The sequence below is a fragment of the Brassica napus genome, chromosome C2 (genome assembly GCF_020379485.1).
Source record: "Brassica napus cultivar Da-Ae chromosome C2, Da-Ae, whole genome shotgun sequence".
NCBI classification, from domain to species: Eukaryota; Viridiplantae; Streptophyta; class Magnoliopsida; order Brassicales; family Brassicaceae; genus Brassica; species Brassica napus.
In genome coordinates this window covers 22667053-22678988 of record NC_063445.1, presented here as the reverse complement: position 1 = coordinate 22678988, position 11936 = coordinate 22667053, and the positions used below count along the sequence as shown (strand labels likewise).

Below are 11936 nucleotides of genomic sequence, written 5' to 3'. Positions count from 1 at the left end.
TGCGATGGCACGGGCTCGACTCCCAGAAGAAGAAAGGGACGCAGGCTACTGCCAACTGTTCGTCGAAACTCTCCACGAGCAAGCCCTAACCTGGTTTTCCAAGTTAGAAGAAAACTCCATCGGAAGTTTCCGCGACTTGTCAGCAGCTTTTCTCAAGACTTACATTATGTTCACCAAGCGCAGCGCTACTGCCTCTAGCTTGTGGAACCTCAACCAAACCAAAGACCAGAGTCTTCGCGACTACATGGAGAAGTTCAAAGTCGTAGTCTCAAGGATTGAAATTCCAGACGGTATCGCCATTGATGCCTTGCGGAACACATTGTGGGTTCGTTTTACATTCCGGGAGGATTTATACCAAAACCCAACTACGTCGCTCCAGGACGCTATCGCGCGATCTGACAACTTCATCCGAATGGAAGAAGATACTAATGCCATTCTCAGCAAGATGAACGCACCCAAAGCTCCAGCGGCTAAAAACGCCAACACGCGACAAGAACCTCGCCAGCATGCTCCAACCGACAAAAACGGCCGCAAAGACGGATACATGTATGTCGTCAACGAGAACAACGTGCCGGTTTCAACTCTCGTAGTCCGCGGAGAGGGATGGAACAAGTGGGTAAGGGAGCTCGATTCGCCCGATAAACCAGTCGATACTGTTTGCACCACCCAACCTACAGCCGGATCCGGGTCAGCAGCGGGGCCTTCCAGGACCGTCGATCTCACCAAGCATTGCAAATATCACGACGTCAAGGGACATGATACCACAGAATGTAAATCACTCTACGCTCATTATCTCTCGTCCCTAGCGAACGGTGAATTTAAGTTCGAACCCTTGAAAGCTAAACCAAAGAATGGCAAGAGCTGGAGCAAGAACAAGAAAAGAAGAGCCCAGCGCAAAGCCACCGGCAAAGGTCGACAAAACGACGCTCAACGACGAGACGACGAGGAGGAAACCCCGAAGGATAACAGTGAGGGAGACTCCGCAGCCGACGAAGAGCATTCTGCTAATCGCAGACGCATCGAGGTTATACTCTATCAGCAATCTTCGTCGTCCGACGACGATAACGACGATGCGCCTGTACTTGGAGATCTGAGAGACGTCCTGAAATGGAAGTTCGAGTCCGAAAATGATAGCAGTCCCAAGCACAAAGATCTCCGGACGATGCTGGACACACGGAAGTCTCGTCGTATCTCAACAAGCGACGCTAACAACAACAAAGGGCCAATTACCGACCTCCGAGATAAACTCAACGCTGGCGCCTGCGACCTTCGCATACAGCTCAACCGTTCAAAACCAACAAACTTACGACGACAGTTGGAGCAAGCTAAAAGTCATTTTCAACCTCCAGCGCATGACACCAACATATCTACAGACCTCCGCACCTTGCTAGACTCTAAGCGAGTACAAACGGAACAGTCATTGAATGTAATCATGGGAGGCTCCCCTCCTAGCGGAGACACTATCCGTTCTGTAAAAGACTATCGTCGACAAGTCGCGACTTCCCAGAAGTGGCCGACTAAACCGACAAGTCATCCTCCGATAACCTTCTCACCGGACGACGCTGAAGGAGTTCACCCTCCCCATAATGATCCTCTTCTCGTCGTCCTTGGAATTGGAGAGTATGATGTCACAAAGATCCTCATTGACACCGGAAGTTCCGTCGACCTCATCTTCCGAGGAACTCTGCAGAAGATGGGAGTTGATCTTGACGACATAAAAGGGTCTTCCAGGACATTAACCGGATTCAATGGATCCTCCGAAACTATCTTGGGAACGATCCGCCTCCCGGTACGCGCGTGTGGCGTTACTCGAACGGTTAAGTTTGCCGTTGTAAGCACAAAAGCTCCGTATCACGCTATACTCGGCACCCCTTGGCTACACTCGATGCAAGCCGTTCCTTCCACCTACCACCAGTGCGTCAAGTTCCCTGGCACGGACGGAAGGATAAAAACGCTGCGAGGGGATCAAAAGGCCGCTAGGGATCTCCTAGTCGTCACAGTCAAACTCCAACGGTCATCTCTACCCGTTAATTCTGTGTCTCCCCCAACCTCAAAAGTCCGTTCCCAGGAAAGCGAGATTCTCGAGTTACCTATTGACGACGCCGATCAAAGTCGAACTGTAAGGGTTGGTGCATACCTTTCTAAGGAAATGCAGCAGTCAATTCTGAACTTCCTCAGGAAGAACGTGTCTACATTCGCTTGGTCTATGGCAGACATGAAATGCATTGACCCGACTATAACGACTCACGAGCTAAACGTCGACCCAACATTCAAACCTATCCGCCAGAAGCGACGTAAGCTCGGCCCTGACAGGTCGAAGGCCTTAAACGAAGAAGTTGACAAGCTACTCGGCACAGGTTCGATCGCTGAGCTCCGCTACCCCGAGTGGTTGGCAAATCCGGTAGTCGTCAAAAAGAAGAATGGCAAGTGGCGCGTCTGCGTCGACTTCACCGATCTGAATAAAGCCTGCCCAAATGATAGCTACCCTCTTCCCAACATTGACCGTTTAGTCGAGTCTACGGCCGGAAACGAGATGCTGACCTTCATGGACGCCTTCTCTGGATACAATCAAATAATGATGCACCCGGATGATCGCGAGAAGACAGCCTTCATCACAGATAGGGGAACCTACTACTATAAGGTCATGCCGTTCGGCTTGAAGAACGCCAGAGCAACCTACCAACGACTTGTGAACAAGATGTTCGCAGATAAGCTGGGCATCACCATGGAAGTGTACATCGACGACATGTTGGTTAAGTCGCTCCATTCCATTGATCACCTCCGTCATCTTCAAGAATGCTTCGAAACTCTCAACAAATACGGCATGAAGCTGAACCCAGCAAAGTGCACATTCGGAGTCTCTTCAGGCGAGTTCCTCGGTTACATAGTCACGCAGCGAGGAATCGAGGCAAACCCGAAGCAGATATCCGCGGTCCTGAACCTCCCAAGTCCGAAGAACAGTAGAGAAGTACAACGGCTCACGGGCCGGATAGCTGCTCTAAATCGTTTCATCTCCAGATCCACCGACAAGTGCCTCCCCTTTTACGATCTCTTGCGAGGAAACAAGAGGTTCATTTGGGATGAGAAGTGCGAGGATGCATTTACTCAACTCAAGCAATACCTGACAACACCTCCAGTACTCGCTAAGCCGGACGTCGGTGATGTTCTATCTCTCTATGTCGCGGTGTCACAAGCTGCAGCCAGCAGCGTTCTGATAAAGGAAGACCGCGGCGAACAAAAGCCCATCTTCTACACAAGCAGACGCATGACCGGACCAGAGACGCGATACCCAACTCTGGAAAAGATGGCTTTAGCAGTTGTCGAGGCACCAAGAAAGCTTCGACCGTATTTCCAGTCACATTCAGTGGAGGTACTGACTGATCAACCTCTCCGAACGATACTCCAAAACACCAACAGATCTGGCAGACTCATGAAGTGGGCCATCGAACTCGGCGAGCTCGATATTACCTACAAGAACCGCACAGCAGCGAAGTCCCAAGTCCTTGCGGACTTCCTGGTCGAGTTGGCCTCAGAATTGGAACAAGATCTTATACTCCCGAGCTCAAACTGGACGCTGCACGTCGATGGATCATCGACCAACAAGGGAGCAGGAGCCGGAGTCCAACTATAGTCCCCGACCGGAGAGCTAATCAGGCAGTCTTTCAGCTTTGGCTTTCCCGCGTCAAACAACGAAGCAGAATACGAATCTCTGATCACCGGACTCCGCTTAGCAAAAGCCGTAAAAGCTAAACGACTAAGCGCCTATTGCGACTCTCAATTAGCCGCCAGTCAATTCAGCGGTGACTACGATGCCCGCAACGACCGAATGGATGCCTATCTCAAAATAGTGCAAAGCCTGGCAGCAGAGTTCGAGTTCTTCGAACTCATCAAAGTTCCCAGAGGCGAAAACGTCTGCGCCGACGCCCTCGCGGCCCTTGGCAGCAAGATTCGTGATCAAGTTAAACGAACTATCCCGATACATCGTATCGAGAAACCAAGCATCGATATTCCAACCGACCAAACCCTCGTTGCCCCGGTCATCGAACCCGCTACTCCAGATAACGACGGATTTGGTCCTGATTGGAGAACTGAGTTTATCGACTACCTCTCGAAGGGAGAACTCCCAAATGACAAATGGGAACCTCGCCGACTAAAAACACGCAGCGCCCATTACGTCGTTCTCGACGATGAACTACACCGCTGGACCGCGAGCAAAGTACTCCTAAAATGCATTCATGGCGACGAGACAACAAGGGTTATGGCAGAGACGCATGAAGGCGCTGGCGGAAATCATTCGGGCGGACGTGCATTAGCAATCAAAGTAAGGAGCTTAGGCTTCTTCAGGCCAACAATGAACGTAGATTGCGAGTCTTACGCGAGAAGTTGCGACAAGTGCCAACGGCACGCACCTAGTATCCATTGTCCAACCGAAATGTTGCGAACAACCACCGCTCCATACCCGTTCATGCGATGGGCAATGGACATCATTGGACCACTTCCCTGTTCCCGCCAAAGACGCTTCATCCTCGTCCTCACCGACTACTTTACCAAATGGATCGAAGCTGAAGCATACGCTCAAGTCACAGACAAAGAAGTCCGCGGTTTCGTCTGGAAACATATTATTTGCCCCCACGGTTTACCTTATGAGATCGTTACCGATAACGGATCGCAATTCATGTCAGGCAACTTCAAGGAGTTATGTGGCAAATGGAACATTCGACTAAGCCCCTCCACTCCTCGTTACCCGCAAGGTAATGGCCAGGCAGAATCCTCCAATAAACTCATCATCGATGGCATTAAAAAGCGTCTGGATCTGAAAAAGGGTCTGGGCTGACGAGCTCGATGGAGTCCTATGGAGCCATCGCACAACGCCGCGAGGATCGACTAAATCGACACCTTTCTCCCTCGCCTACGGCGTAGAAGCCATGGCTCCCGCTGAAGTCAACGTTTCAAGCCTCCGACGCTCCAAGATGCCTCAATACGTCGAACTCAACAAGGAAATGCTACTCGACGCCCTTGATGAGATAGAAGAACGACGAGATCAAGCTCTGCTGCGCATCCAGAACTATCAACACCAGATCGAGAGTTACTACAACAAAAGGGTCCGTGCCCGACCTCTGGAACTCGGCGACCTCATCATGCGCAAGGTGTTTGAAAACACTAAGGAGCTAAACGCCGGTAAACTCGGCGCTAGGTGGGAGGGACCTTACAAAATCATCAAAGTCGTCAAACCTGGAGTATACCGACTTCAAACTTCACGTGGCGAAGAAGTTCCCCGATCATGGAACTCGATGCACCTAAGACGTTTCTACTCGTAGGTGTATTTCAAAAAAAAAAAAAAAAACTACCGAGTAGATGCACCCCCGAGGTCACTTCTACTCGACCAAGTAAATGCGCCACTCACGGCCACTTTTACTCGGGAAAAATGAACTACGAATGGCTTGATCCTCAACCGAGGTACGTAGGCAGCCTTAAACAGGTCCAGCTGTAACAAAATCAAAGTCAAAATCTTGTTCTTTGTCTCAACTTCTACTGAGTAGATGCCTGTTATCAAACCCAACGGCTCCCGTGTCTCCAGCAGGAGATACGCGGACACTATCGATCCATTTCCTGGCTATGTCCTGATCAGACACTTAGCCTGAGGACCCAACAGTCGCTAGTCACCTATGCCCAAGGAGCATTGACCGACTAAACGGAGTGAATCTTTAACCTTTCCTCGACTAAACGCGTAATGGACTAGCTACCCAATTACTCGATTGTCATTGAGGAAACAGACGAAAGAACCTTCCACTCTTAGATTCAGTCCCTTGTTTTCGATATAGAACGATGCGCCTAGACGTCGTCTCGATCGAAACGCGACAAGAGCTGAATAAAGCCCCTAGCGGTTCGTTTCCTTATCTATTTGCAAAAGCCAAAAGTCAGGAATCTATTGTTTCTAAGCGAACACATCGCGAGACACCAAAGATACTGACATTTACTTTAACAAAGTTTGCAAGTACAGATGAGAAACACAACCCACAAATTTAAAGTCCGCTTAAAACAGCGACTTGCCAATAAAATAAAAGCATATCTAATCGTACAACAACAGGGTCTATCAAGACCACAAACAAAAAAGAACATAGGTGAGACATCAAGGCATAGAATCTTGATTGTCAGGACCCTTGGTAGCGGCAGCAGTTGGATCCTCCGCCCGAGTAGAAATAGGGGCAAGAGAGTCTACAACAGGAAGTGGAGGAACATCTGTATCCCCAGCTTCGTAGATCGTCTCCTCCTCAGCGGGACGTGGCAGCGACGCCTCCTCGATTCCATCGTTATCCTCCTCCCCATCCTCTCGTCCTTCGGAGGAAGAATCCGAGACAAGCACATGATCCTCGACGCCCACGTTCTCGGTCTCTCCCTCTCGAACCAGAGTGTCGCCTATCTCGAGGCAGTCCTTTCCAGGAAACCCCTTCAGATTCTCATTCTCTGGGCGCTCGTCAAAACCGCTTCCCACCGGGGATTTGACATGTTCGGTAGGGATAGACGTGACGTCAACCAGTGGCTCCTCTGATGGCTCCTCAACAACTTCGAGTGAGGTAACGAGCCGAGAAGCCGTCTCTGGCCCGATCAAATTTACGTTCGACCCATAGGGATCGAATGACGTTCTGAACCGGTCCTCGGCGAAATGAGAAGGAAGGACCAGCGGAGAAAGTGTAAGATCGCTATCAGACAGCGGCTCTACTCGGAGTTTCATAACCTCCGCCTCGTAAAGTTTCTCCTGCTCAGCGAAGACGTCGATCATTTCTTGGGGGATCTCCGTCCCACTCGCCTTTATAACCTCGAGGCACTTCTTCGTCCCCGAAGCTTGACCATACAGATTCTTCGCCTTCTCGAAAGCCTCCAGACGAGTAAAATGGTCGCGCACGCGATCAAAATGGCGACTTGCCTTCTCAGCCATAGCAGCCTCGACTCTTTCCCTCTCACGAGTAACCTCCAAACCCTGGGAGTCCCTCAAGCGTTGCCTCTCTCTGATTAGTTTGTCTACCGCGGCATCTCTCTCTTCGACCAGCATGGTCTTCTCCTTCTCCAGGTTCGCAGCCGTTTGCTCCAAATGACTTTTCTCTCGGACGAGCTCTTTCCTCGCCGCGCTGGAAGATTTAAGCTTGCCCTCCAGTTCTTCGAACTTCACTCGAAGAATCTCTTTCTCCTCTGCGGCCTTCTCGTTGGCTTTCTTATGCTCCGCCCTTACTCTCTCGGTGACCTTCAACCTCGTCTGGGCAAGCTTCTCCGAAGATCCCAACTGGATCATTGTCTGTTTCAGAGCACTATCGTATTTCTCAACGAGAAAGTTCATACTCCCGTCACTCTGCACACACGACAAACACAGACCACGTGAGACGAATAAACCCGACGAATCGAATAATGAGATAAAGCATGAAGGGTAGCGTAGTTACCCGAGCTCTCGAGGAAGCAGCGTCTATGTATTCAGTCTTGAAGTAAAGGTCGTCCAACTGTGGCATCTCCTTCGTCCCACCACGAATTTGGCGCGTCAGCTCCGCGCACCTAAGAGGATTAAGGATTAGGGGGGTCGTCTCATTGTAGGAAAACTCGACGCGATCGGGGAACTCGATCTTCTTCCTCCTCACAGTAGAACCTTCTGAACGAGACCCTTTCCTCGCAGACGGATCACGAACAGATCTCTCACCCGTAACAGGATCACTGCCCCGCGCTGAGACCTCTCTCTCCTCAGGAGGGGTTTCAAGGGAAACGTCGCCTCCCGCGACAACTTCGACAAGGCCCGTCTCCACATCAGAAGGACGCGGCTCTGCCTCGATGGACTTCTTTTTCTTCTTCTTTCTGGGACGATCTTCGGGCGCCGCTTCGGAACGGTCAGACCCGTCGGAACCCCTTGTAGCGCCTTCTCGTCCTACTGTCGGCGCCTCGCCGTGATCAATGGAGGAAGTAGCCCCTTCGTAAGATCTCTTCCTCCCTCTCTCTCCCTTCCTTGCTTCCAAACCCTCGTAGGTTTCGTCGAGAGAAGCGATCTCTTCAAGAGGAAGCTCTTCGGTTGCTTTCCTCCTGGATTTCTTGCTCTTCGTCTTCTTTTTAGGACTCGAGGCAGGAGGCTCCGCCCCAACGTCTTTGTCGACTAAACCAGGAGCTCCTTCCTTGGAAGCTCGGCCTGCGTCAGAACTGGTCGACCCTTGCACATCGGCAGGAATTGACTTCTTCGAAAGCAATTGCAGCTTCTCCTTCAACAATGCACTCAAATCCGTCACTCCGTCCATCTTTCTAGCTTCGTCTAGAAGTTTCTGCTGTTTCCGAGTAAAAAGGGACAGATGCGACTTACGGGGCCCGAGTACAACAGGAAGTCTCGATTCCCAATCAACTGTAAAAAGAAAAAGAAGAGAGACTAAGTTGTTGATAGAACTTCTTGGAGAAAGACCGATGAACTCACCTCTAGCAATCCGAGCTTCTTGACGTCTTATCCACTCTCGACTAAGATCAGGCCAACGAAGATGACTGTGAGCCGCGATCGCCTGAGCACTCTCGAAGAATTTCTCCGGGTATGCGATCGTATTCGGGTGATGAACTGCAACAACAAGAAACATGCTGTTAGAATACTCGAATAAGGCATGATGACAACAAACACTATCTACCAAGCGTTTTGTTCCATAGAACACGGTAGTCGTCCCCAGGTGGCTCCGAGAAGGCATGCTCGTCAGATTTGACGTAAAAATATGAGCGCTGCCAGTCCTTCGTCTTGTTCGGGTGCCCGGACAAGACGTTGTAGCTCGAGCGCATCTTCACTGAAAATATTCCATGTGGCTCCGCCTTCGTAAAAGTTAACTCTTCGAATACTCTCACACTCATCGAAACATCTATCTCTGCTGCCATCACCATTAGCATAACCGCGATGCGCAGCGACCCGTTAAGCAGCTGACAGATGGCGATGTCCCGACGGAATGCGTACGACGTGATCAGTCGGGGAATTGGAAACCAGAGCATCGTATGGTCTCCAAAATAAGACTCGTAGACACACTGATAGCCAATCGGAGGCGACCAAGGACGCTGTCTCTTGGAAGGAATGATGTACGTAACGCCGGCACCTCCTCTTCGCCTCAATAAATCCCTCACCGTCTTGTGAGAGGAGCAAGAATCAAAGACATTCCCCCATAACTGAGCCCGCGGGTCACGAAACAATTCAGACGGGAGTGCGCCGAATTCTTCGAAGATCCCCTCAGAATGATAGATCGTGGGACGGCAGTCTATCTGGTCGAAAGAAATCTCCCGACTAGCTCGTCTCAAAGATCTTGAGGCTTGGCTAGACGCTTCAGAACCGCTACCACTCACGTCACTGCTCCCAACTTCGACGCGATCCGCGCATTCATCACGGATCATCTTATGAGCCTCAGCGACCAAAAGGCGTTGAGATAAGGTCATATTGTCTAAATCCCGAAGAGCGTCGCGATGAATCAAGTCGAAATCATCCGGTGGACTGTCTGCTACCCGTGCATCTCTGGTCGGACTCGGAGAATCTGCGACGCCCTTCCCTTTTTCTTCTCGCAACAAACGACCTCTCAGAGGCATGATCCTGGATTTAGGGGACGACTAAAACCGCCAGACGATGCCGACGAGCCTGTGTAAGGAGAAACGTACCTAGAGAGAGAAAGTAAAAATAGAGGGAAGGGAGAGAAGGCGGAATCCCTGAACTTGCAGAGAAGAATGACGAAAGCGAAAGGGAGGAGCCTATTTATAGCAAAAACAAGGGCACATCCTCCGAAGCGCAATCATTAGGTCTACAGAAGCCTAAATGGGCCTCAAAGGCCGCCTAAATACCCAAAGGCTTACTCGCGACGGTTCAGTTTCTCGTTCAAACCGATCTCTAATCGAGATGCCAGACCGAAATTAATCCCCGATTTCGGTCTAAACCGGTTTCCTAACGTAAACCGATGAGATAAGCTTGAGCTCTTATATCGGGGTAATTCGCCTACCGAGTAAAATGTGCCTCCATGATAAAAACCTCGGCGAGCAAAGCAGATCATGAAGAAGTACTACTCTAAGCGACTAGAAACGTCAATAAAACGGCGTGCGACTAAACACGCTAGGACCTGTTATACGAACGAACCTGACCCACAAATTCACTGAGACCGCTACGCCGCTCACAAGTGAACTGGGGGGGGACTTATTGTAGGAGATGGATTACATCCCTCCACAAGGCCCATCGAATAACAGGCTGATACGCCCAAAACGGGAAGGATGGCTTTGGCCGGGTGTTTGATATGAACCGAGAAGGCGATGGCACTTCTGGAACTGGAATGGATTGAAAGGATCGTCAAGAGATGCGGAATGGCTCTTGATATACCCAAGATCTAAGGCTAACCACCTAAGAAACGATGAAGGTGTGTTGGCTAACCACCAAACGACACAAAAGATGATTGGCTGACCACCAAATCAACAAGCCGGTTCAAACCGATGAACTAGCTAAGAACTCTCTCTCTCACTCAGAGAAAAGAAGAATCGAAAATAAACAACTAAAATGAACTGCCTTTATTCATCAAAGGGACTACATATTTATAGTGTTTTGTAGTCAAAGACAATAAATAGAAATGTAGGAAAACAATGCATAGAAAATATAAATTTGACTAGATCTAGTCAAGGCACGGAAAATGGAGAAGACTAGATCTGGTCAAGACACGGAAAATGGAGAAGACTAGATCTGGTCAAGGCACGGAAAATGGAGAAGACTAGATCTGGTCAAGGAACGGAAAATGGAGAAGACTAGTCAAGATGTCCAGGTTCATCCGAACCAGATGGATGCACGGGGTAAAGATAAGGACGCTTGCGGGACTGTCCGGATGGTCCGCCAGATAAGAATGCATGTCCGTCTTTGGTTTCTTCACGACCCAAGCTAAGTCTGGCTCGACCGTGGGTTTTAGAATGTCGAGTTGGTTGGGGAAGACGGGCTGTGGTTCGGTCGGTTAGGTCGTCTGGACGTGGTTCCAGCCGAAGCTCCAATCGGGACGCACGCAGAACGGCTTGGTCAGTCTGATCGGTACGGTCGGATGAACGAACCTCGGTCAAATTGTTCAGAACGTCCTGATCTCCATGCTGGTTGGCTCCAATGGACTGATCCACGAACCAGGGCACATCATTCCCTTCCTCTTCAAAAAGATTTGTCCTCAAATCTGAAACATTAAAAGGAAAATGATTATAAGCAAAAGAACCATAATCAGCACAATGCTCACCTTGAGTTTGGTCCGGTATTTGAATTGGCAAAGGCTCTTCCTTTTCTGGCTCGGTTTCAAGGTTCTCATTCTCCAAAGTCACCAACGGTTTTTGCTTTTGACACTTGTTAGCATAATGACCGATCCTATGGCATTTGAAGCACCTGGTGGAATGAGCTTTGCTTGTGGGTTTCACAGCTTTGCTTTTATCAAAAGAAATCTCATTAGTTTTCAAATCAGAATTTGAAAGATAAGAAGACTTACATTGCTGTTTTGGTGCCGAAGAAGTGTTGGTGTTTCCCTTCTTTTTGAGCTGTCGGATAGCATGAATTGCCTTATGCAACATCTTCTCCAAACTAGCATAAGTTTGAAGCTCGTTTTGATCAAGCACTACACGGTTGCTTCTCTTGGCTTTGGTGAAGGGACGATCACCACTTCTGACCCACTTCTCATCATTGGACCTGTTTTGTCTCTTCCTTTGTTTCTGCACAGAATCAAATTCGTTAGAAGCAAACTGTCTCTTGTCAAAAATCAATTGCTTCTTTTCAACAACAGTTTTAAAAGGAAAGTAGACATCATCTTGTAGTGGTTTTGATTTTTTGAGAAGTCCAAACATCCTGAAACACTTAACAAAGTTAGCAAATAAAAATCCTCACACTCTCAAAGTGTTTAGCTCACGATTTTTAGATGGTCACTTAGAGTTCTTTCACTGGTTCAAAGGATGATAGG

At 49.4% G+C, this 11936-nt stretch overlaps 1 protein-coding gene across 2 annotated transcripts; it reads right to left on the bottom strand.

The window, feature by feature from the left end:
- Nucleotides 1-6097: 6097 nt before the first annotated feature.
- On the bottom strand, nt 6098-11464 carry LOC125582046. 2 transcript variants are annotated; one of them, XM_048748450.1, is made up of 2 exons: nt 11229-11464; nt 6098-11168 (listed from the first exon to the last, which is right to left on the bottom strand). In XM_048748450.1, the coding sequence occupies exon 2, from the start codon at nt 7331-7333 to the stop codon at nt 6131-6133; it is 1203 nt and encodes a 400-aa protein (XP_048604407.1). In that variant the 5' UTR covers nt 7334-11168; nt 11229-11464; the 3' UTR covers nt 6098-6130. The 2 variants fall into 2 exon arrangements, with proteins under 2 accessions (XP_048604407.1, XP_048604406.1); XM_048748449.1 differs by having other exon boundaries at nt 7338-11168.
- Between the last annotated feature and the right edge of the window lie 472 nt (nt 11465-11936).